The 26,978-nt window shown below is 36.3% G+C and overlaps 1 protein-coding gene across 4 annotated transcripts in view; it reads left to right on the forward strand.

Annotated features, from left to right (window-relative positions):
• The window catches only part of spidr (scaffold protein involved in DNA repair), a 384,626-nt gene that overhangs the window by 146,721 nt on the left and 210,927 nt on the right, over positions 1-26,978 (forward strand). For 3 of the 4 annotated variants that reach the window (XM_039754491.1, XM_039754495.1, XM_039754493.1), the window contains exon 8: positions 18,422-18,626. In XM_039754491.1, coding sequence (XP_039610425.1) covers positions 18,422-18,626 — 205 coding nt within the window. The remainder of the gene's footprint in view (positions 1-18,421; positions 18,627-26,978) is intronic. The other variant, XM_039754492.1, reaches the window with a different exon arrangement.

Here is a 26,978-nt window from a genome sequence, read left to right on the forward strand (position 1 = left end):
AGTGAGGATAGACCCTGTTGCTGCATCTACTGTGGCTTTACCTGTAAAGACGTAATAAACCAAATATCAAATGTGCCTCCACCACAATCAGTTTACACATAACAGGTAGTTTACTGAACTAAAGTAAAAATGTTTAAGTTGCTAGTGTTAATTTCAGCAAATTTGCAGCACAGGGATAATGATGATTAGCAGATAGCTTATGTTAGTACCCCTGTATGCGCAAAAGAAGGTAATGTGATTTATTTTATTTATTTTTCTAAATATTTGTTTCAGGGGAGCTCATTGTTTTAGGCATTTTACAACTTGGAGGTTGGTGCCACTGAAATGGTGAACACCATTGCAAGAATATTCTTTCTAATATAGCATGTCAGGTAGTATGCCTTTTTCTGTCTATCTAAAAAAAAAGGCAATCACATTTGCTTTGCAATTGTTTTAACTGTTACAGATGTGCTAATGTTGTCTGAAAAACATCTAAGGAAATTTTTTTTGTTTAATTTATTTTATACCTTATCTAGGTTTTTTTCAGACTGCATAGAAACCTATCAGAATGGCAGAAACCTGTGTAGATACTGAGTTATTTTATGTGAAAAGTTGGCCAGTATGTATGTATTTGGGAGGATGGAGGGTGAGGGTATGCTGGACAAAAAGAAAAATCACTCTCAGGTGTCAGGATCTCATCTTGTTTTTGTGTGAGAACCAGCACTTCAGCATGGTTCATTAGTTGAACTGTAAAGCAATAGGTGCAGTGTTTTATCTGGGCTTATTATGGCTTTTGGCATGGCCTAATTTTTATAATTGTTGCAGCTGTTAATAGATACAATTGTCAATTAAAATATCTACAAAAATATTTTTATATTGTATAAATAGCTTAACTGCATAATGCGATTTCAAATTGCTTTAGTTAAGAACCTCTAGAACAGATAAGCTGGCTGTAAATAGCTTAACTGCACAAAGAGATTTCAAATAATTTTGGTAAAGTACAGTATATCTGGAACAGATAAGCTGGCTGATTCATTAAATGCACTACAGTAGACAAAATGAATATCATTCTGTCGGAGGAATTTGTTCTACTTCAACACTTGGGGGACAAAAAAATCTGTGCCTTGGTATTAATTTTGCAGGTTCATATGATGTGCCTTTCGCCTATGTAGGTAGGTATCATTCTAGCATCTTCCAATTTTAGTGGATTACATGTTTTAGTTACTGTATTAATGTTACCTTATGAAGCAAGAATTATGCTGTGTTCAAATCAAGCATTGATTTAATATTTCTTTGAAGTACCTAATTACCTAATTGGAAAACATTTTAATGGATTAAATTTCTGTAAAGTATCACATTGTCTTTTGTAGCAGCACTGGGTGTGAGAGTTTGGATAGATGTAGGATTTAACAGTCCACTTTTATTTCGGAGGGCATGAAGTGATATCACTCAAGACTTAGTGAGTGATTACCAGTGAAAAATGAGTAAGATTTTTATTATTTGTATAAATAAAGGAAGTATAGCTCTTAAAAGCATAAAAAAATTTAATTACACAGAGTAGTATGTGATTAATTGCTTTGCCGGAAATGTTACAGTTTCTCTTTAACAATGGTCTTTTCTCAGCGCATTTGTTGAAAAATAATTTCTGTCATAGTAATACTCAAAAAAATCTTTAGGATAAAATTGTTTTGGATCTCTTAAGTATAAAATATTAGTGTGTTGTTGCTTATACTATAGAATAGTGAGTGGCAATCCTGAAAAGCATGTTTCATGGTTCAAGAGTATTCTATTTAAAGTTTCACTACAGGTTGTACAATGATTGAATGGTTAATTTCAATGTATTCACCTACTTTTGAGTTAATAGGCATTCTAATTTCTTAACATTTCATGTGCAAGATGGCCTTAATAATTAAGAGAGCATAAGACCTTTTAATAATAATTTAATAAAAATGTTTTGTTAAATTGCTTTTGTTTATGTTGATATTTTGTTAGTCTGACCTTGACCGACTAAAATAACTAATGTTTGTTTTGGCAATTAAATTAAAATAGTCCTATTAGGTGCTTCAGTGTGATGTACACTTAATGTTTGATATCAGTACATCGGCCTTTAAAGCATGAGCTATCCACCATTGCTGAACTGGTTTACAGGAAACTTTAAAATCATTTGCTTTCAGTACCAGTTTTCGTAAATGCAAAATATCCCGGAAAGTTAGGGCATGTGTGAGCTGAGGAGAATCAAGAATCCAAGAAAATCAGCAGTTTCACATATCAGTTCTTTGAACAAAGCCATAACATTGTCAGAAAAATGTCATAATGGTCACATGGAATGTGCAGTAATGTTGAATTGAGTGAACATATTGTAAGAGACATGGGTTAATGAGGAATAAGTGTATGATTCCTTTGTCCTTTCCAGGCACTGTTTTACAGTAGTGGAGCAAAAGTGGCATTTGTGCAGCAGTAAAACAGCAGTAAACAGGTTCATGACACTCTTCTAGTGAACCTATTTGTGTAACATTTAGGAACAGGACAATATATGCAATTGTAGGTGTTTACGGCATTGTTTGCTATATGGCTCTGCTATATGTCTGAAATAATGTCTTTGTGATTTGAGTATATTGTGCCAAAAAATAAATAAAATTTATAAAATCACTTTATCATTGCTCTTCATCAACATATATATAATGACCACAGATATTTTGTCTTATTTTTAGGATCTGCATTGCCTTTACCTGAAATTGTAGGCGTAAGCTCTATCCACCTGAAATTTTAAAGTTCACCCGTATGTGCGCGCATGAGCCATATACACTCCCAGTATATTCCTGAAATGTTTAATCTGGGTAATTTCTCTTTTCTATGTGAAAAATATTACTATTATTACTTGTTATTGTCTTTCCTTGAGTGTTGAAATACCTGTTTAGTGTTGGCTTTGAAACTGCAATATTGTAATATTCTTGCATGTAACAAAGAGGGAACTAATTGTCATATATTCTGTAGTTTGGACATCAAGTGTAGTCATTGCCCTCTATCTTTAATATCACATTGCAGAGTTTATCTAAAGTCCTGCAAAGCATGAAGCTTTCTTTTTCAAACCCTTTTAAATATTTTTATTTGTATTTAAAAATTTGTTAGTGAGAATATAAAGATGTATTCCTCAAAATTTTAATTAACAATATAAAGACCCAAGCAGTAACTATCTCTTATATTATTAAATTGTAAATATGCCTATTCAGTTTTAAATTGCTAGTGATGTATGTAGACATCCTGATAACACATACCATACAAATTAACTTGTGGGATATTAAAAATATTCACATTCTTTTATAAACATCCACTGTCCATATGTCCATAAACATATTTTGTTCTTTGACATAATCTTCTGCTGTAAATACAGTAATTTGTTAGCATTAAAAAGTTTTTTACAGCATTTGTGCAGTATGTATAATCTTAGCATGACTTTCTCATTTGGAAGAAGTCTGACTGTCAAGGAAAATTAGGCTCTTGTTAAGGAGTTATAGATAGTTTGAATTTGGTGACTTCTTGTCAGTGATCAAGTGAAATGCACTCTTAGGCAGAGGCAAACAAATACCTGCATTGGTAGGCCTAGTGGAGTGGAACACTTAATTCCATCCATTTATTCTATTAATTCATCCATTTTTTTCCTCCCACTTTCAGAGTTGTGAGAAGCTGGTGTCTATTCTCACAGCATTGGACATAAGGCAGCAAAAAACCTGCATGTTTGCACACTCACTCACACCAGACCAGTTTAGAAAGAAAAGTCAATCTAACAATTGCAATCAACTGTATCTTTTTTAAAATCCTTCAGCCAACAGTGCAGACTAGATAATTTCATTAACTCATAGCTGAGTGTATTTTTTCTCTATATTGTGCTGATCCTACTATGAGATTTCTTTCATTATTTTTCTTATAATAAACCACTACGTAACTACAGTACAGGCCAAAAGTTTGGACACACCTCCTCATTCAATGTATTTTCTTTATTTTCATGACCATTTACAGCACCCCATCACTCTCCTTCTTGGTCAAATAGCCCTTACACAGCCTGGAGGTGTGTTTGGGGTCATTGTCCTGTTGAAAAATAAATGATCGTCCAACTAACCTGACTTCTGCACAACACAACTGCTGGTCCCAACCCCATTGATAAAGCAAGAAATTCCACTAAATAACCCTGATAAGGCACACCTGTGAAGTGAAAATCATTCCGGGTGACTACCTGTTGAAGCTCATCGAGAGAATGCCAAGAGTGTGCAAAGCAGTAATCAGAGCAAAGGGTGGCTATTATGAAGAAACTAGAATATAAAACATGTTTTCAGTTATTTCACCTTTTTTTGTTAAGTACATAACTCCACATGTGTTCATTCATAGTTTTGATGCCTTCAGTGAGAATCTACCAATGTAAATGGTCATGAAGATAAAGAAAACACATTGAATGAGGAGATGTGTCCAAGCTTTTGGCCTGTATTGTATCTTTGTGTGATATACAGGCTTTGTGAATGACAAGTTATCAATGAAATTCATTTTTTTTTTTTTTAGCATAATGTTATGAAAATGGAGCAAGTTTTAAGGTTTATTCATTTGTCACAAAGCCAGTACTGTGATATTTTCCCTCTGTGATTCCGAAAAACTCTGATCTTTCTGTTTATGTTAGCAACTGGTTGTTGACATTACTTTAGTTGTTCCAGGGTAACAGCATGTTGATGTTAGATTTCACCCGGCTTTGTTTCTTTGAGAAATGTGGCATAGCTCTTAACAGATACACCCAACAGAATATAAAAAGTGTAACATAAGTATGCACAGATGTACATGCACACACACACACACACACTTTTTGTCATTTTATCTTAAATATTGTGTATTTTATTAAATATCATAAACTCTAAATTTGTTTTTCCATTCCTAAAACAATATTACACTAAAACTCTTTGCTTTATTAAAAAACTTGCAACTAATTTGCTGTTTGGCAGGAAATGTACAATTGTTGTCATTAACTGATTTCCTAATACATATACAGTAACTTATATCCTGTCCAAAATATTAAATGAAACACATTTTTTTTTTTAAAGGAATATTTTTTTTTTTAGCCAGGAGTCAGTCTTCAATAAGGCATAAGTCCACACTAGGAATCAAATACACTTACCCAAACTCACACAAGCAAGTTTTTGGGATATGGCCGGTTGACAAAATTAACGGGCAAAAAAAAAAACCAACAACAACAAAACAAAAACTCAGAAACATGGGAAGAACTTGGACACTGTACTCAGAGTGTGACTAGACTGTGATCTGTACTCATCTGATGGAGTCTTGTGCAATTTGTGACGCAGCAGCAAATGCCACTGTGCCACAAGGCTGGCCAATTTTTTTTTTTTTTTTTAAAGTAGTAAAGTGTTGAGATTCTAAATGGCCACAGGTATGATTTTGGTTTTTTTTTTTCTGAACTTCTGTCCTCAAATGTATGCCCTAATAGAGTCTGTACATGGTCTTACTTGCTGTTACTAATCTTTGGCTACTTCCCATTGCCTGTACACATAATTGCTAAAGCTTATCCCAGCATTATCAGGCAGGAAACAGTCAATTAACCCTACACATATGTGTTTGAAATATGTGAGAAAACTGGAACATACAAAGGAAATAGTCATGCAAACACTACACAGACATTGACTATGTGCTGGATTCAAACAGAGGAAGGTGGATTAGTTAAAGTATCATGGCTAACCATTTCATTTCTTTGCTATCCTGATAAAGTATGTTTCCCAATCTTTACCTGCTTATTTTGAATGATATTCAGGTGAAATGATCAGTCTGCATTTGTTTTTCTTCAGCTTACTAAAAAATAAGAATCTGGAAAAAGATTAATACACTTAAACTCCTTCAGTAGTTAATTGACATAATGTAATAACTGAGCAAACATGTTCATATTTGTTTAAAAAAAAGTTTTATTTATAAGTCTAAGCATCGACTATGCTAATTTGCATATAGGAATGTGGTATAATTTAGTTTAGGGGTCCTCAGGATACAACGTTTCGAGTTTACAACGCTCACTCCCGTAAAAACTTTTAAAATATTGAGACATGACATGACATTTTTCTGTTACTACAGTACAGTGTACAGCACAGTATATTTATGTCCTTTCCCTTTTTTTGTGGCTTAGTTGTGTTTTTATGTTCTAGATTTAATTTTGCAAATGTGTTAGGATAGGTAAGTGACTTAGGTTAGGGTGTGTTTCGACTTGCACCAAAATTCGGGTTACATCACTGTTGTAGGAACGGAACTGTGTCGTAACCCGAGGACCCCCTGTATAAATGTTACAAATATAAAAGAACTGCTGATGAATTTCAAGCATGGCAAAAGAACACTGTCATCTCTGTACAGCACAGTGCACCACTATTTCCAACATTCTGAGAGGTGAACATATCTAATGGTTAAGAAATCTATTCAGAGAGTGTTTTTTATATGACAGTCACAGAAGTCTGGAGTCTCATGAGTAGCAACAACTATTTTATACTGGTACATTAGTGACATTGTTTTGACCTTCTTCAACCCTGTTTCTTATAAAAGTCTCTCTGCTGAGAACATAAATTTGCTTGAATGATGTGCACCACTGGTAAAATTATTGTAGAAATATGTAAATAGCTGTTCTATTCTGTGACTGTAAAACAGTCAATGAGCGTGTGGTTGTAGGTAGCTTCTTCACTCTTGGTTTGTAGTGCGGCTGAAGCAGAATCAGGTTATGATATGCTTTCCCAAGCACAGGCAGTGTGGTGGCGCTGTATGCGTCTTTAATGTTTGCATACAGTAGTATACTTTTGAATACTACATAAAGTTAGGAGAAAATAATAGGAAAACAAATAAAACAGTTAAGCATTGAAAGCTACAACAAAAAATAGAAATATTTCTAGATGTCTTCTAATGTAAAAATCATACAGCTGTGCCTTTCTGAATGCAGATTAAGAGAAGAGGGAAAAAAAGTCTAGCTAACTGAGATCAATTATTATAACTTTTTATACATCTGGTTGGAGCAAAAACTTGAGGCCACAGGGGTCCTCAGGACCGAGTTTGGTAACTACTGGTATAGTGTAACATTTTCAGTAACTCAGTCATAGTGGTTGTTGATTTGCTATAACACAATCAAGCAGACCTAGGACCTGATACCTTATGAGTTCCTAGCCAGAAGTGCAGTGCAACCAAAGCAGCCACTGGGAAAACGCAAAATTGGTGTTTTAGTACTATGTCTGATATCTCATGTTTGTCCTACCATGACAGAAAAGAAAAAGAAAAAAGAAGGGCAAGGACTTTGGTTGAGCTCATCATTCTTGGAAAACATTTGCAGAGCCAATGGTGCTGTCAAGGAGCAAACTAAATGGTTATCAAAATGTGGCAAACTCTCAAAACTGACATTCTTAAAGTAAAGAGATCCAGCAATTGTAGTCGTTAAGTTTAACATACTTACTGACTCAAAGCTATGTAGTGTGACTGTTGACAATGCAGTCCCATCTACATAAAATTTTACTGTTACCACTTTTTCCAGATCTAATTTTATAGTGTGTATATATATATATATATATATATATATATATATATATATATATATATATATATATATATATATATATATATATATATATATATATGCTTATTTTATTACTCTTGCAGAATTGTATAGTTTTGTGACATCAGTTGTCTGAAAAAGACTTTATAACCTATGCTAATTACTCTCAAACAATTTTAAGACTTGTTAGAAGGAAAACAATCTGTATGATACATAGTTGTAAATTATTTGTGTGTAATTGTTGTTTATCATAAGTGGCCTTTATTTAAAGTAACTTCCTTATGTTAGCCTATAGTGGTTCATCAGGACAGCATCTGCTCTATGCTTCCTGTAATTCAGTTGCTTGTTCACATTGCCTTTAGATATTATTGTCTTTATGATTCTTTGTTTATGTTTTTTTTTATTTTATTTTTGTGATGCACTGTAGGTTGCTGCTTGATGTGAAACCATCAGTTAGGACTTCTTAGTTTGTGCCCCATTTGTGGTTTCCCCTTTAACTTTTAAACTTTGCACTAAATAACTATACAGTAATCGCTCCTCGATCGCGGGGGTTGCATTCCAGAACCCCCCACGATAGGTGAAAATCCGCGAAGTAGAAACCATATGTTTGTATGGTTATTTTTATATGTTTTAAGCCCTTAGAAACTCTCCCACACTGTTTATAAATATTCTCCGTGCAGTTATACAGTAAACCCTCGTTTATCGCGGTTAATCCGCTCCAGACAGATAAATGAATTTCCACGAAGTAGGATTCTTTATTTATAAATCTAATATTTTCGCAGTTAGAGCATTGAAAACCTGTTTACGACCTTCTAAATACGTTTTTTTTAACATTATTAGAGCCCTCTAGACATGAAATAACACCCTTTAGTCAAAAGTTTAAACTGTGCTCCATGACAAGACAGAGATGACAGTTCTTACTCACAATTAAAAGAATGCAAACATATCTTCCTCTTCAAGGTGCGCGTCAGGAGCGGAGAATGTCAGAGAGAGAGAGAGAGAGAGTAAAGTAAACAATCAAAAAGCAGTAGGGGTGTTGTGCTTTTAAGTATGCAAGCACCACGATAAAGCGGCGCAATGAAGGGATCAATGTGAAGGTAGCCTTTCAGCATTTTTTAGAGGAGCGTCCGTATCTTCTAAGCAAACAGCCACTGTGCAAACAGCCCCTCTGCTCACAACCCCCTCTGTCAGGAGCAGAGAATGTCAGAGAGAGTGAGAGAGACAGAGAAAAGCAAACAATGAAAAATCAATACGGGCTGTTAGAGCTTTTAAGTGTGCGAAGCACCGCACGGGAAGCATATCGTATATCATTGAGGAGTTTTATTTAATACATAATACATGCTCTGATTGGGTAGCTTCTCAGCCATCTGCCAATAGTGTCCCTTGTATGAAATCAACTGGACAAACAAACGGAGGAAGCATGTACCATAAATTGAAAGACCCATTGTCCACAGAAATCCGAGAACCAGCAAAAAATTTGTGATATATATTTAGATATGCTTACATTTAAAATCCGCGATGGAGTGAAGCCGCGAAAGTCGAAGCGCGATATAGCGAGGAATCACTGTACTATCAAAAAAATGCAGCTCTTTTGGTAAGATTGTTTTCTGTAACAATGGCTTTGTGGGGGCTCATGGCATTTTCAGAGAGTTTGAAATATTTAGCAGAACTAAGAGTGATTGGTGTTTGACCTCAACATTTTGAAGCTGGTTTGATAGATCAAAATGTGAAACAATGGCTTGTATTTTTTGCAAAAATTGATCTATTTGTATGGAATAATTGCAATAAAATCAATAAAATTAAAAAAAAAGAAAAATGAAACAATGGCTTGTCTAATTAACACACAATCTTTCTTGCATCTCCAGCATATGTTGAACTACTCTGGGAAATGTCATGTATGCAGGCACATTTATAAACTTGACTGTACCAGAATATATTAAATATTTGGGGTATGTTAATAAAGTGTAATCAGTTTTTATTTATCACTTTTCATACATTTCACAGGCATTAGGCCATTTACAAAGCAAACAACAATAAAACATAGAAGTATAATCTAATGGGTCAAATTGTAATAATAATGATGGAAATTTCCTAAACAAATCACATGTAAATTTTGGCTTTGGGAATACATTGTGAACATCTTGGCATTAAATCAAAATGAAATGCAATTAACTAAATGAATGTCAAAGTCAACATTCATGAAAATTCAATAGACTGCATAGCCAGTTTGAGTCAGTGCAGTAGTCACACTAAAATTGTTTTTGGTATGTATAAATAAATATAAAAATTGCAAGTCTACAGTATAATGGAAAATCAAAAATGGCAGTTTTCAACTGTACTTTAAATATAGTGATTGATGGAACTAAGAATTGATCTTCTTGCATACATGGAATTGAGGTTAATGAAAATGCATGATATCAGGAGTCTTACAGGGTAGCAGTGAAGGTTGTCGTGGGAATTTTCAGTTAACAGCTTTGCATGTTAGCTGCAGCATATCGGTACATGATTGTGTTTGGAGCAGGTCACCTTTGCAGCTAATCCAGTTGAGTGAGCGATGCATTGATTATATTTTATCTGGAGTCTGTACTCTGTCAGCAATATTTTCACTATGTTGCATCATGTTGTTATGTTATTTGAGAAGACTATTGAAAAGAGAACTGCTTCCATGCAAGAGAAATACAGCACAATGAAATGTAACAGTGTATTCTGACAGAATTGTTTTATTGAAAATAAAACTATTTACACCTTTATCTGAAAAATAAATAATTAAACTCTTTTCCTAGAGACAGGTTGGAACTTTAGAGAGTACCTGGAATCTGAATGACCTATGTAGCCTACTCAAGTTATGTTCAATGAAATTCATTTGAGCTGTCATATGTAGAATTTGTTGTCAAGAAATTGTGATCCAAACCAAGAAGATGGGGTAGTTGTCAAAAGGACAACTAATTCCTGTCACAGGAGTAGATATATATACCAGGCTAAGTATGGAACCTTCATAAATGCTGGGATCCTTGTGCTTGCCCATTTTTCTTACTTCCAACACATCGCCTCCAAGAATCGACAGTTCCCTGGCTGCCTAATATATCCCATACTTCAACAGGTGCCATTGTAGCAAGATAATCAATGTTATTCGCTTCACTCCATGTGTCAGTAGTTTTAATGTTGTGTCTGATTGGGGTGTGTGTGAGTGTTTTCTTCCAGTTCATCTTATCTTTTTATCTCATTTTCAGCGACTTATATTTGCATAATCTCTAGAGTGCTTTAACCATCCAGCCATCTATATCCTGCAATCATTTCTTCCCCAGTTAGTATCTGAATAAGCCAGAGTCTGTCTCATGGCCAACAGGCCACCAGCTTTGTCCAGAAGCATACTCAGTCTCAATGGATCAGAGTTACCACTCAATCTAACATGTCTTTTGATTAGACAGAAAAATAAGCACCATCAGATCATGCAGAACATGCATAGTACATACAAAAGGCAACTTATTCAAGAGCCACATAAGGACACTTTGATTATGATGCTGCAACACTATCTACTGGATTACTCTATTTAAAACTATAAACATTTGTTCATATTTTATCTTCCATTTGTCAATCTCTCTTGTCTGAGTCTGTAAACATTTATTTTTTTGGTAAAAGTAAGTTATTTACATATTACAAATTACAGTCCACAACAATACCATATAACAAACACAGTCATTACCCATTTCTATCTCTTAACTGAAACCCATGCTACTCATCTATGTGTTAGTTTAAAATCATTTCCCATTAACGCCTTATTCCCCATTTCCCAGTACCTAGTACCATTTCCATATTTTCTTAGCAGCTGCAAAATCCCACTTCTCAATATCCATCTTTATCTTCTTCTCAAGCTCCTTTTCCTAAATCTTTTTTACCCACTGCACATCTCTCGTCACAAACCTCTTTATCATGATACACCTCGCATCCCATATGTACATCTTTGCTAGCCATATAAAAAAGGCCTTGCCCTTGAACTTTTGCTATTTCAAAGTAGATACACCTGTTTTTAAAATTAACCCATAGGACAAAAAATGAATCTGTTACCATTATCAATAATCCTTTCACATTCACCCACATGTCTTCTGTCCACCTGTAGTTCGAAAACACATGTCTGATTGTCTCCACCTGGGCACAGTCTGCTCTTGGGTATGTCCCTGCCTGTGTCAAACCTTGCCTATACATCTTTCCCTCATACATAGTGTTCCCCAGACCATCATCCAGTTCAAATCCTTTAAAGTATTTTCCAGCCCTTTTGGCTAGACCACTCTCCATGCCCCCATTTCACACTTTATTGTCAGACTCTACCTCTCCTCCTTGACAGCTTTCTTATATTATCTTTTCATATTATCTTGTTTTTACATCATGTTTCCAAAGTAGTATCTAACTTCTGATGGGGCATAGACCAAATACAGCTCACACTTGAATCCACATCAATGTTCATCCTTGCTTTTAAAGCCACTATGTAAAATGTAGCCTCATTGATTGATTTTTCTTGCTGGGAAAGGTGCAACATCATGTGGTCTGTATGAGTGTGCCGCCTTCTTCAGCTGTGGTAGTGGCCAGCTGCCTCGATGAGTCTCGCCACAGTCATCTCCCTGAAACTCCTATTCCTCATATCCCTACCCAAACAGCCCCCAACAACTCCCCTATCTGAGCTTTAATCATTCCCTCGAACATCTCTCTATGACAGGTTTATTACAGAGTTTCTCTTTCTCTTTACCACTTCTGCTCTTTATGTGAGTTTGTCTATTTTCATTCTAAAATGAAAGTTTGCTTCTTAAATGAAACTAATGTTGAATTGCTTTTGATGAAAATGCTATTTTCCCATAAAAAGTTTTGTAAAAGGCACTATATAGCGCCCGACCCGGCACAGACCACGCAGAGGCACGTGTTCAAAAACACACAGGCTTTTATTTTTCATCAGCTGTGTGACACGTCTTCCCCGTGCCGCACAGCCCAAACACAGTCCCAAAGCACAAGCAATACTCTTCCCTCTCTGGTACCACCACTCCTCCCAGGCAACCTCATCCTCTTCCTCCCGATTCTGGCTCCCCAGTGGTAGAGGCTGGCTCGTTTTATACCCCACCCAGAAATGTTCCAGGTGCTTGACCACCTGGTCCTAATTGCACCTCCGGCTGGGGCTGAAGATTCGTCCAGCCAGGCTCTTGAGTCGTGACAGCACCCCCTAGCGGCCACCCCTTCTCCCAACCACGCTGTAGAGGACTACATGTCCCAGGGAGCCACGTGGGAGAGTGGGAAATGAACATTGGCCAGGGAGGCTGCCACCTAGCGTCCCTGGGGAGGTAATGAGCTGTCCATGATGGCTCCCCTGGAACATATGTAGTATGGGCGTCCCGACCGGGCATGGGACACGGCTGTCCGTCACAGTTTTTAAAAGTGTTTCATAAATTAAACCATCCGTAAGCTGTGAAGTTGTTGCTGCCAGTCGTAAGAGCCAATTAAATTAAAATGTATACTTGCAAATAGACTGTCATTTTCTTCAAGACAATGAGAGATGTTTTTATTGGCAAGTTTAAAGTTAGGTCAGTATACAATATATGTATTGTCTTTAAATTTTCATTTCTTGCTTTTTGACCTTATAAATGTAGGTCAGAATTCAGCTGACTTTGCTGTATATCTAGAACAGAAATTTTGTTTATGTACTGCCAGATCCTAAACATCTATAGTGTTTTCCTTTCTAAAGGTTAACTTTCTTTATTGGTGATATATTTCATTATGTATATTTTATGATTGTCCTAGAACAAATGATATATATTTTATGATTGTATTAGAACAAAATGTGAGTGACTTCTGTGCAAATGTAATAAACATTGTTTAATTTAGGCACCGTGGCCCATGCAGGGTAACTGCTACTGAGCTAGGCTGCAGACCTCTGCAGTTCTGAATTGGATCCAACAAGTTTGAAAATGTTATTTTTATGCTGATAATTTATTTAACCTGCACGCAAACAGCTTTCTGCTCAAAATATAATGAGTGTTCTTGAAAGAAAATTAAGAATAATTTCATAAATGATAGTTTTGAGCAAATCTTTTGCATTTGAAGAAAATGATAGGTCTTATTTAGTCGTCTTTATTCACTTTGCCTTGCAGACGTTATGGCCCAGTGGCATAGGCTTTAATCCATAAGAATACTTGTTGAGTCCATACCCTGTGATTCACTCTATGACCCTGATGTTATTTTAAAATATATCATTTTTAAAACTTTTCAGCTCCTTCTATATAAGAAAGGACAGAGCAGGCTTTTTTTCTTAGGGGGCTGCATTCTTTTAATGTGGGTAATAGCATCCTTCACATATTCTAAGACACTGTGATGGCCAGTGCCATTTTCTAAACTATGGTGTGCTAGGGCCTCATTTATAAAGTTTGTGCTCATACAAAAAGAGGCTTGAAATGTGTGTACTCACATTCCCATGCAATATAAAAGAAATGCATACATAACGTTTCAGCAAAACCTTGAAATGAACAAACAGGGAAATGCACCCAAACCAGCTAAATGATGAGCCTCGTGTATAATAATTCATATTACTGAGCTGTTATAATAATATGTGTTGATGTGACACCTCAGAAACAATGACTGTGATGCACAGATTGCATTTAAGTTCCATTTTAAGTGGGCAAATGCTATGTATTAGTACTGATGAGCTTTTTAGTTTTTCCTCAGGTTGTACTGTATCCGCCACCTGTTGTCACTTCTCCGGGACCTGGCCAACAGGCCAGGAATTCTCAGCCAAGCTTCACTCTGTCACTTCTGCTGTGCCAGAAGCCATTAACTGACTGGTGAGACACTACATCCATTTTTTGTATGGTGTGGGTGTACATACATCAAACAATAAATGTTTTTGCCAACATAAAAAAGCAAATGTGCTGTAGTTCCCGATTCTGCTAACGTAACCAGAGCACTTTACTGCACCCATATTGCAATAAGGGCACCTAGTGAAAGCACAACTGCTTTTGTTAGCTGTGAGCGGTGACATTTTATTAACATACAAGTCATTTGTAATAGCCAGGATGAGACTGACAAACATTGTGGGTCAGTGCCCTGGGTCAACCCATGATTCATTTGTTATGAGGCAAAGTAGCTTTGACAGATGTGATGGAGCTGTACATTTTGGCTGGCTTGAAGGTAAGGTAACTGGCTAAACCCTCAGTGTTCATATAATCACTAGTATTCATTGTAACAGCAATCACGTCAAGTGATTGAATGAGGGTGCCTTATGCCTGTCCCTTATCCCCAGAGCATAGAGGAGCGGTGCTATAATGCTGTGTGTGATCTTTTAGTCTCTGTTGTGGAACACAGTATGATACTCTTGAATGCAGGAGGCAGGGTCTCGACTTGTCAGTAGTGAGCAGTTCTGCAGCATCATGATTGCATATGTATGAGGTTGACTAGCATGCTTCATATATGAACTTTTCAGGGAGGTGTTGGACATGTGTTCATGTGTGCATTAATTACAAGGTGAGTGTGATGTATAAATGGTGAACTTCGTAGAAATGTGCATTCACCCTGGTTTTAGTAATATTTTTTTTTTAACAGGTTTTTCTGCATGCATATATTTTCATACTCGATTTAATGTTAAGTTTTATAAATGAGGTTGCTTGGCTGGTAATATCACTTTGAGATAAACCCTCTGAATCATTTATGGGTCTCACCGTGGACCCCCTATATGTAGTAGTGAAGAAGACAATTAAAACAAAACTAAATTATGAATAACGTTGCACATTCTGTCTCCAACATGCTAACACTGAGTACATTCAGCCAACGAACAATTCTTTTAAAAAAACAAAAAAATAAAACTGTGTCAAGAATCGCTATTGGGGCTGCTTTATACCAACTTCTGTAAAAATTCAAGTTTCTCCCTGGGAACAAATAGACAGTCCTATCTGTCAAATTGTATTTACATTTATATTACAGTTACTTATTTGAGTGACACCTCTATCCGAGAAATAAGTGGTTCCAGTTCTTTTTTTGTTTTTTTCAATAGGGGCACAGATTAAGTGACTTCCTCATGGTCACACAGTGTCAGCAGTGGGATTTAAACCCACAACCTCAGGGTTTGAAGTCCAAAGGTTTAGCCGCTATGCCACACTGCTTTTAAATGTTTGAACTTTTTCTATGAAATCTGTGTTTAAGCTAAGTGTGCTACAGATCCAATAACAACCATCATGAAAGGTTTCATGTATCCATAATTTTGGACAACCAGAAAAGGTATGATGCTGACCCTTGTAATGGTAATGGTACTGATACTGGCACGGAAGTCACATACCTCAACTTCTAGTTGTTCCTTAGTGGAAAAAGGAATGGAAATCATATACAACACTACTCAACATGGTGGCACGATGTTGTGAAATATTTTTATCAATATGAAAATCACCTCAAACCAAAAAACTAATTAAAGAAATGTGTTTCATGTATTCAAAAAACCTCAAGCAGTAGAACATAGCAAGTCCATTCTTGCAAGTCTAACAAGTCTATTCTTTAGCATATCGATTAAACATTTTCTCAGGTTCCATACCACAAAAATGGGATCAATGGATAGTTTTTACTTTTGCTGTATCAGTGCTAATGTGGATATACCACCTTTATTGTTTTTACATATTTTTAGTTTTTGGGACATGCAGTCTAAATTACTGTAGTGTTATTTACCAAATCTTATGTGATTGTTTATGTATTTGATTTTGTCTGAACAGTCAGTGGGGTTTCAGCCTTGACCTTGAAGGGCTTTGGTGCTTAAAATCTGCACAGAACTTTTGTTGCCCATCTTAATTTCATGTGGTTTGCCGTTCAGAGCTGTAAAAGCGCACATCTGTATGTTTAAAGAACAGTGACATAATACCATTGCCACCACTGAAATTTTGGATCTTCTTGTGTGGACCATAGTTATTTTCTTTCTTTCTAAAGGTTTCTATATTGGACTTAAGATTTTTTTTGTGTCCTATAGAAAATATCAACTTAAATATCTATTGCTATTCTGACGATGTTTGTTTAAAAATGATTGTCAAAAGGACTTTTAAGCAAAAAATAACATAATAAGTATGAATAGGTTTACCAGGACAAATTGTTACATTTTGGAAAAGGCAAAAGAACTCTGAACTGGGTAAGAAGGAAAAAATGTTGTTTATTACTATTCCCATATAGGACGTGTGTTAGACTAATATTAGATTACTGCTATGAAGAAAAAATGAATACCTATATAAATAAATAAAAAAAAATCAACTGTGCGTATTATGTCAGATATCTTTATATTTACAAGATTATGCAGCAAACATATGTTGGCATTCAAACTGAGTCATAATTTAATTATAAACCAATGAGTATGTAATGCAACTGCCTCTATAACCAGCAGGACACCATCTGTTGGTAGTGGATGTAATTGACTCGTACGCAATTGAGTAAGTTAGGGCATTTGTAAAATGTTTCCTGTCTGTGTCCACAGTTATTTTTCACTGACACTTTACACAATTTCTTTTAAAGCAAATTGAAATTAAAGAGGTTTGTGGATCCGACTTCCTTTGACCTTTTTTAGAATATGCTTGAGTCTTTAACGTTATATGCTAAATTTCAACCACTTTACATAATTTGTCTGTCATTTTATGTAACTTTTAATATCAGGCATGCCTAAAATCCTCCTTGAATTCATAGTTTAAAAAGGTCAGGTTGATTGAACACCCTGAATTTTTTTAGTGTCAGTGTGCATTTCTGGATTTGGTGTGTCTGTTAAAGAACTGGCAACCAGTTCAGTGTAGCTGTCTACTTTTCATCCTTGCTATGCAGGGAACAGATAGGCCTGCTAATTTTAGGTATTGCACTTTCCTGTTCTCTTTTATGTGTAGCGACCAATGGTCACGTTCATGGAAACATTAAAAAGTGAGATAGAAGGGTTAAACTACCCTAATAATGAAGAAATAAATTACAGTATCTACTTGTCACCATTAGATTAGCCATGGAGAGGTGGCCTGGCCCTAACTCATCCATGTAAACATTTCTCTATGATCCATTATTATTAATTTCCACCAACTAAATAACAATAATATACTCAACACATGCAGAATATGGTACCAGTGAAAGAGGCATTTTAAGGCTGAGATGTTATTGCCAGTTTCTTGTTACAGTTACATACTTCCATCACCCCTAAACTATACAGTATTTAACATATGGAATGTGCAGGCAATTTGAACCTTCAAAGATGTGTATTTGATAATATCTTTACACTATTTGAACAACAGTGTTTGAAATTTATTTTTTCATGAAAACATTTATTTTCCTGCATTCAAGGTTAAAGCTTTGTTTAAAGTAACCTGGAAATTATACCTTCTACCTGCAAACAAGATATTGGGTAATATCTTTAAACTCTTCGAATGTTTTTGTTAGTGCACCTCTAGGTCGCCAGGAATTCATGGTTGATTAATCCATTGTATGTGCTTTTGTTTCATATGTCAGTTATCCAGTTGTATGCTCAAAATATGCACAATGTGCATTTTTAGTAAAACAGGGTTAAATAAATACTTTTGTAAAACAACAGTGCATATTATAAACAGAAAACTAAATTTGCGTGGTTTTGACATTTCCAATTTTAATTATTTTTTTTTTCTGCTTCTTTGAGCCTTTTTCTTTATTTTAGATATCTTGTTTGAAATGTTTTTCAAACTTTTATAACATGAGACTGACCTTTATTTGCAATACTTTCTCTTTTCTGATATAGGCTTTTCTTCATGGTCTTGGAGCTTAGAGTAACAACAAAGTTTCTTTCCCATGGGTTTGAAAATATATCTCTATATATTATGTACATATACGTTTATAAGTGTGTTACACATTTAACACATCTTCCCATTTTATCAGCAGGACAACATGGAGTTCTAAGCCTGAAAGTACTGAAGATCTACGAAGAGTGTTCCATGCAGATTGCTTTTTGCCAACTGCTGGAGAAACTTAGTGTTGATAACTCATTACTGCAGGAAGTTGAATTTAAGGTCCTATTCACCAAGGCCACAGCATCTCTCTTGAAAATCAGAGCTGGAGACCATGTTCACATTCATCCTCCCTGGTATGTCTGTAAGGAACCACATTACTAATTTAAGAATGTATTGAGATTTTTATCTTCTTCTCTGCATGCTTCTCTCTACAGCATGTCCTGTAATGTTAAGAGGAGCATGGTCTGACTACTTGGTTTTGCTGATGTTAAGGGACAGATTTCAGTGTTCCAAGGCAAGTCTGTTGATCTGTGTCATTTCTATTGGTGATCAAGCCTATGATGGTGGTGTCATCATTAAATTTAATGATAGAGTTAGACCTGTGTTTGTCCACACTCAGGTGTGAACAAGAAAGAGCTAGATGCACTACCTTGTGCAGTGTCAGTGTTTGAGGACCAGAGTAAAGAAAGTGAAGCTGCCAGTTTACACATTCTGGTGTCTCCCAGTTTAAAAGTCCCAAATTATGTCTGTCCACATTTGTTTTTTTTTGACACACCAGCAATTGTACTTTTGAGTCAGATAATAATCTTATTTTTTTCAGTGAGCATTAAAGATGTCATTGAAAATGCCAAGTACTGTAATTGGTCGCTACCTATTTTTAAAATGTGCACTAAAATTTTATCTAGACTAGATGTTTTATAGTTATTGAACGTTGTTCTCATGATTGATCTAAGCATTAAATGTTCATTCAGGAGCGAAAATGTGATTGAAATTAGGTGAGAGTTTAGTTTGTAATCCATAAGCACCTGTATACCGTCCCACAGTTTACATGCATCACAAAACAATCTCACATGCAGTTTACAGCATAACCTGATAATGATTGTAGCATCCTTATTTGTTTTCCTGAGCTTGTAACTTGCTTTTTCTGTATGATTGTTCTGAAATGCATTACAACAAGCCTGCAGAAAACTGCAAATGTCAATGGTGTTCCATGGTTTCATATTGGGAAATAAGTAGATTGTTTATGTTGCAACACAATCCTCCATGAATCTTTTTAAATGCTCTGGTTGTGACCACTGCATAAAACATCCAGATCTGATGAGGAATCTCTAAACAAGTCTCTATTTATAGAATCAAAACAATCGTACCTGTTTTTCCCAGACTATTTAGTCCAGCAGTGAACCATTTTTTTATGGTGTGATTGTAGACATCATTCATAGAAACACTGGAATTTCTCAGAAAGATAAAGAAGCAGCATTTCTTCATTAAATATTTCAAAACAAGTGAGCAGTTTTTTGAGAAATTTTAACATCTGTGCACGAAACCTTGTTTAGCATTAGACACATGACCTCCTTTTACTTACTGTAAGTCTGATAAATATATTAGATAGAAAAACTGTCCAGATCAAATGCAGAATTTTATACCTCTGAGATTGTCCATGTTTCTAAACAAAAAAAGAGCATTTCAAGAAGTGTCTGTTGAGCCAGGCTTCTCTAATATCATTTGTTTGTTGTCCAGCACAATAGTTGATGGCCTTAGTGTTTTGTTCAAACCTGGATGCCACCCTTTCGTCTTTCTTTTCTTACCTATCATTATCTGGTTATTCCCATTTGAGCCATGCTGGTTGTATTAGGAATAGATAGCTGGTGTAACCACTCCACGTTTATCTTGTTAATGGTTAAATCTTAAATAGTTACTTATTTGTTTAGAAATATTTGGCAATCAAAAGTAATAGACTGTAGAAATGGACAGCTGTAGATGTAAAAACAAGAAGATTATATTAAAAAACACCACCCTCCAGCACCATGATGATCTAAAATGTACAGTATATGTGTACTGAGTTAGTGCATGCCCTCTTCTTTCAAAAGAATTTACTCTGTGTTTTAAAGAAGTGGTTATTCATCTAATCATATAGCATGTTGTCAATTCCTATTCACCTCTTGTTTTCAAAACTGTATTAAACTGAAATTTTCAACGTACTAATTATTGGCTGTGCTTTTAATTCTTGTTGAGTAAGTATTAAAAGATGGAGTTATTTTTAGGAAAGATGTTTTGTTTATAGACTTCCATTCCTACGTTCAAATCACTTAACAGGGGCTGGATATACAGTATTACAGTTGTTACTCATGTTTGTGTGCGTGTGTGACATAGGCAAATTTAGTGACTTCATTAAATAGACATTGTGAATCAGCAGTATTTATAGTCCTATACCTCACTACAATACTAAAAGAAGTAAAGCAGCTTTCCATTAATAGATCAAAAACAGAAAAAAAACCCAGAAAAACAAAAAAAACTTAATACTGATTAGCAGTTGTAGTTCATTAATTTCCTGCTCCTCCATTGCATATTGCAATGTAATTAATCTTCTAATTAAGCATACTGTAAACTTGCAGCTATGGCACTGCTATTCTTTTGCACCATTGTACATGGACTTTTTTCAGAAAAAGAACACTGATGTTGTGAGGTAAAATACGTATTTCAGGTAAGGATATAAGATAGTTTTACTCAATAATCATGGAGAAGAATAGGCAACTTATTGAATAGTATGTGCAAGTAAGAATTTCTGTATAATCGGTACAAGTAACAGAAATGACCCAATAAACTTATGATAGTCTTTGAAGTTGCTGTTTCATACTTAAATTGGAAGTTTTCAAAATTTGCTACATAAATACATCATTTAATGGTAGACAGTGTTTAAATCTCTGTTTTGCAGTTATTCAGTTCAGGAAGACAGAAGTTTCGAAGTTATGCTGTTACACTTGCTACTCATGGTGCCAAACTGTAATGATGTGTTGTGTGTTAATTAATATGTGCAGGTTAATTTTTCAGAAATAGAAAAATTGATATGGTTTTCCAGTTTGAAGAACAGATAAAAAGCACCCAGTCAGCCTCTAGTTCTAATAATGCTGTATCACAATGTGTGACCCTTTACACTCTTCACCTTAATAAATTTTATTTAATGACAGAATAAGATGTTTTACAGTTTACTTCTAAAATAAAACTTGTCATCTGTCTCCTAGATCATATTCCAATTAGTTTCTTTTACAAAGCTGTCTTTCACATCCCATATTCAGTTTCACTATATTTAATACATTTTTATTAATCAACATTTTTCCCTGATTCCTTTAGAATGGACATAGCTAAATCTTAGATTTAGTTTTGAATGTCCTTATGTTAGATTTGTACTTAGAAATCAAAGACAAATTTTAAACTTACAATACTTTCTAAACTCCATACTGGAGTCCCTTCTCTAAAATAGAGACTTAACAGTAATAATATTAAGTGTCTGTCCAGTTTTTACTTTCATCTCATCACAAAAGTAACCTGCATCATGTTCTAAATGATATTCTGATTATGTAAGCAAACATGAGTAGGATAGGAACAGAAGAACACAAGTAAGCTACTGTATATTTAAGGAAAACAACAAGTCTTGAAGTCTTTCAGTAACACCTTTATGTGTTCTGATTCCTGCCTATCAAGTGAGGTGTCTTGCCAATTTTTCCACCTCAAAGTACCAGACCAAATTTCTTTTATCTTACTCCCTCTCTTTCTCATTCATGCACCGTTCTCATTTTGGTCTGTCTTCCTCCTTTTACCCAACTTTACAAAGGGATCTCTGGCTTTGAGGCAGCTCTAAACCCCATCTTGAGTTTGCTTCCAGTCAAATTGCAAAATCACTTCTGGATGGGTGGATCTGCTTTTAGTCATAAACGCTAGCCATAGACTATGTCTACAGTACAATGTTTTCATTTAAAAACAGGGTTTTTTTTGTTTGTTTGGTTTTTTTTTTAAACAAAAACAACCTTTGTCCACACTAGTGTTTTGTCATGTAATTTTCAAAAGTATCTGTGTCCACACTTAAATTACCAAAAACGCATGACTTAGACTTTCACCTACATTGGTATTCACGCATCAGCAGAAAAATCTTGGGAGGAATGGTAACTACAGCAGCCAGGGGATTTATTGCAAAACTCTAGCAACTAGTAATTTTTTCACCTTTTGTGCATATATGTGACACTTAAACTGCACAAAATGCATTTTAGATGCATTCAGATAAGCAACTGATTAAGCACCATAGAAAGCAGCTCTTCTTTGTATTCTGTGTGAGAATATGATTTTCTTCTGTAAATGGTGAACAATCAGGAAATTAAACATTGTAATGAGCAGGGTCCAATTAGGGAAGGGTTATGTAACAAGCAAATTTGAGCCTAATTTAAAATTATTTATTTGTTTATTTTTTTTTTAAACCCTACTTTTTTGCCCATCCACATTACAACGCTGAGCAGGAGTTTAGCTATGAACTGGAGAGCACATCCATGAGTCTACATTTTTGGGGTCAAAAATGCCAAGGTAGGATGGGCGAAAGGCGAAAATGGAGACTGTCTGCATTTTTAAACATAAATGTAGTAGTGTGGACATAGCTTTCAACTACCTGAAATGGCCCCTGTTTTTTTGCACCACTGAGTCTTTATAACTCCCACAAAAGCAGGGATCTAGACTAACTTTTTGCACTGGTGCGCCTAACTTTTTTTCTTAGGTGCACCAGCACAAAAGTTAGGTGCACCCAAATTTTCAACCACATCACATTTAACACCACAGTTTTACAAGTTCACTTTATTTATTTATTTATTTGTTTGGTTTTTCTTTTAATCGCTGTCCATATAGGCAATATTGACTTGTAAATGATTAACTAACAATCTGGTCAATATAAAGTTGTTTATTTGAAGGCAAGCACAATTCTACAAGAAAGGTAACTTACTGAAAAAGTGTTGGTGCTTAAAGTGCTTTACTGAGCTGAAATTTAAACTTAAAAAATCTCAAGATAAATTAACTAAAAAGAGAATCTAAATTAAGTGTTTTAAGGGCTTCAAACCGAACATCTCATGGCTCAATGTCTTATGGACTATCCTCCATTGCAGTCACATGCCCCTCGGATGGCCAACTCCTGTAGTTTGGCCTTCTTGATCTTTGGCCTTGACTAAACCAGCTGGCCACACTCTCTCTAGCATCAAAATCTTCCAGACTTGGGCATGAGCATGCTCCACCTCAATGTGTCCAATAAGTATATTCACCGGTCTTCCTCTCCGCAAGATACGACCGTACACAATGACGCATTCCTTTGTGGCGATCTCTGTGTCTCCGTCGATTAGGAATGCCATGTACGCACTGTTCGCAATTTGCACAGACGTCTTTTTTTTCAATGTATCTGCGATGACTCCTATAAATTGGGCGCACGCAACATCATTGCTGTACGTCGGGTTTACGTTCAAGCCATTTTTCTTCATAAGAATTATTTCGGACTTGAATTTAGTGAAGGGAAGTTCTTCTTTTGCAATATTGTAGGCAACGTTAAACTTAATTATCATCTCTGCCTCGTCTTATGATCTGTTTGCTGCTGCCTGCCGCTGAAAGGCAGCGGGGAGAGGGGACACTTGAGCAGTGCATTTATCGCGGCATGTAATGTGTTTTATAGATGCATTGTGCTTTTTCAGCGTTTCAATTCTAAATGTATTAGAACCAGTCACAAATGCACTACTGCCGGCCATGGTCTTCCCACACTCTTTACAGTAAATACAGTGCATTATATTATCGGCTTTATTGTATCTTAGCGAGGAAACTGGTCAAGCCACTCTTTTGAAATGTATACACTTTACCCCTTTTAATTTCAGTGGGCTCGGACTCGATCGTATGTGGCTCATTATCTAATGCCGTCTCCGGACCAGGGCTTGCTATAACTTGGGAGATTGATGGCTCCGTGTCAGAGCATTGGTTATGATTTTCGGACGGATCAGGCCCTAACTTAACATTCTTAACGAAAAAGCTGTCAATCATTCTTTTCATCTTCTCTCATAATCCGCGGCTACATCCACTGTTTACCTGATGGGCTACTCACCTCTCTCTGTCTGACTGCATCACATGCATTTTCAAACGTACACACGTACAGGAATATCTGGACGACGGCCAATCAGAGGGGGGGGCGGGATCCGCCCTTCACTATCTCTGATTGGTTTAGACCACGATATGGGCCTAATGTGTGTCTGTTGTTGAACAACAGGGAGACTTTAAGAGTCACGGAGTTTCGTTTTTTTTCCCCCTGGAACGGCTGGTCGCACCAGTGCAACCTTTGATTTTATTTTAGTGGCACCATTGAGAAATTATGTCGCACTGTAGAGCCCTGCACAAAAGCCATATTAAGATAAGAGGTTGTAGAAGGATGTTGACATAGCTCATTAAAACAATATTGTTTGCATGGAATAACAAAGTAATCCCCAGTAATACTGATGCGTCTTTTTCTTCCTTGCTTTTCACAGCATTAGCATAAAAATTATACAGAAAATAACCAGCCAATCTGCCATACATACATTCATTCTCGGTGTGCTTTTGATCAACTCTTACCTTTGTAGCACCTTTTTTTGTGGCTTCTTGAATATTACATTCTATTGAGTGCTTTTGATTCAGTAACTTGTAAAGAGTGAAAATAATGCAAAAACAATTTTCCTTCTTTTACTCTATGTTTATTTCTTTAAGTAGTCTTTTTCTCTAAGAAAATTGTAATTTAAAATGGTCCAACTGTAGTTTCCTCTGCTAATTTAGGCTACTTGTTATACAGACGTTTTGTTGTGTGTTTATATATACATATATTATTTAATTGTGATGTTGTGTGTGTGTGTACATATATATATATATATGTATATATATATATATATATATATATATATATATATATATATATATATATAAAATATATAAAATATACTAGCCAACCCGCGGTGTACCAGGCTTTTTTAATGATTTTTAAGCAGAGGGAGAAAATTAACATTTGAAACATCTGTAATGTAGTAAATCAGCAAGAAAAGCAACATTGTTACAATGCACGGAATGAACCAGCACACAATCGTCTGAAGTAACTGAAAACTGGTGCACCATCCTCGCGCCTTCTCCTGCCAGACGGAGGGATGGGGGTGCACGGCGCAGAGTGTGGAATGGGAGGAAATGAGAATGACGTTGATTCAGCTCTGTCCGTCATGCTAGTCTGCTGATTTCTCGTTCAGTATGCATTGCCCGCTCGTGTGCCCACCTCCAACTCGTCACTTGAGTCGCCGTCTTTACACAGTACAGATATACCTGTGACTGACGTAGACTTTTCATTGCTCTGTGCGGTTTTGGCTGCTATTCTATATATATATTCCACCAAGACACCCGACCATGGTAGTAGCGAGGTGGGAGGGGGGTGTGCACAAAGGGTTGGGACGCAACCAGTGGGAGCGTATGAGTCGCACTTAGTGGGACTTAGTTTGCAGCCTGAATGGGGTTCAATGGCTTACCCACGCCGGGTAGACACACGCTTAATGTCATGCATAACTATTTATTGAATGCTAAACACTTCTGGAAAGACACGGTTGTCTAAAACGGGTTGGTGTGAGAATACAACAGAAAGAGAATGAAAAGATTGAACTCTAGGCTTTTCATTGCTCTGTGCGGTTTTGGCTGCCTTTCTATATATAATCCAACCAAGACACCCGATCACGTTAGCAAGGTGGGAGGGGGGTGTGAACAAAGTGCAGGAGCATCTAAGAAGACGCATGTTTGTCTCTGAAGCGAATTGAGGCATGTAGCATGTAAAACAGTTTGCTATGGTGCACGCAGGCGTGCGTTGTAACCGAAAACTCTCTTTTTTTAAAGACTGCCTACTTCATTGTGTTTTAACCTCAGTTGTAAAAGAATGTTTTAAGGACCCCATGAGATACCCCTCGGTTTTGGCTGCTTTTCAATATATAATCCACCAAGATACCCGACCACGGTAGGAGGGGGGTGTGCACAAAGTGTAGGGATGTAATGAGTGGGAGCGTATTAGTGGGAATTCCACGGCTTGCAGCCCGAATGGGGTTCAACGGCTTACCCTCTCTGTGCTGGGTAGAGACACGGTCAATGTCATGCATAATTATTTATTGAATGCTAAACACTTCTGGAAAGACACAGATGTCTAAAACGGGTTGGTGTGAGAATACAACAGTAAGTGAATGAAATACAACACAATAGTGAACCCGCGGCATAACAAACGCAGCGTGGCTCAGACGTGCATGCGGACTCTTACCACAGACGAAAGGGACTAACTGGGTGGTCAGTGAGTTTTTGCGTCCGGGAAAATGTGCAGGCAGTGTGAATGCCTAGAGAGAGAGGGTTGACGCCATCCGGTGAAAAAGGAGCGTTGGTGGGCAGGAAAACGTCTTCCGTGTTCCTACAGGTGCATCTAAGAAGACGCATGTTTGTCTCAGAAGTGAATAGCTGTATGTAGCGTGTAAAACGGTTTGCTATGGTGCACGCGGTCGTGCGTCGTAACCGAAAAGTTGGTTTTTAAAGACTGCTTAGTTCATTGTGCTTCAACCTCAGGATTGTTTTAAGGATCCCATGGGATACCCCTCGCAAACCGTTTCACATGCTGCATATGGCGATTCACCTCCGCTAGAAACACGACTCTATGAACA

This window comes from Polypterus senegalus, chromosome 5, assembly GCF_016835505.1.
Source record: "Polypterus senegalus isolate Bchr_013 chromosome 5, ASM1683550v1, whole genome shotgun sequence".
Classification (NCBI taxonomy): Eukaryota; Metazoa; Chordata; class Cladistia; order Polypteriformes; family Polypteridae; genus Polypterus; species Polypterus senegalus.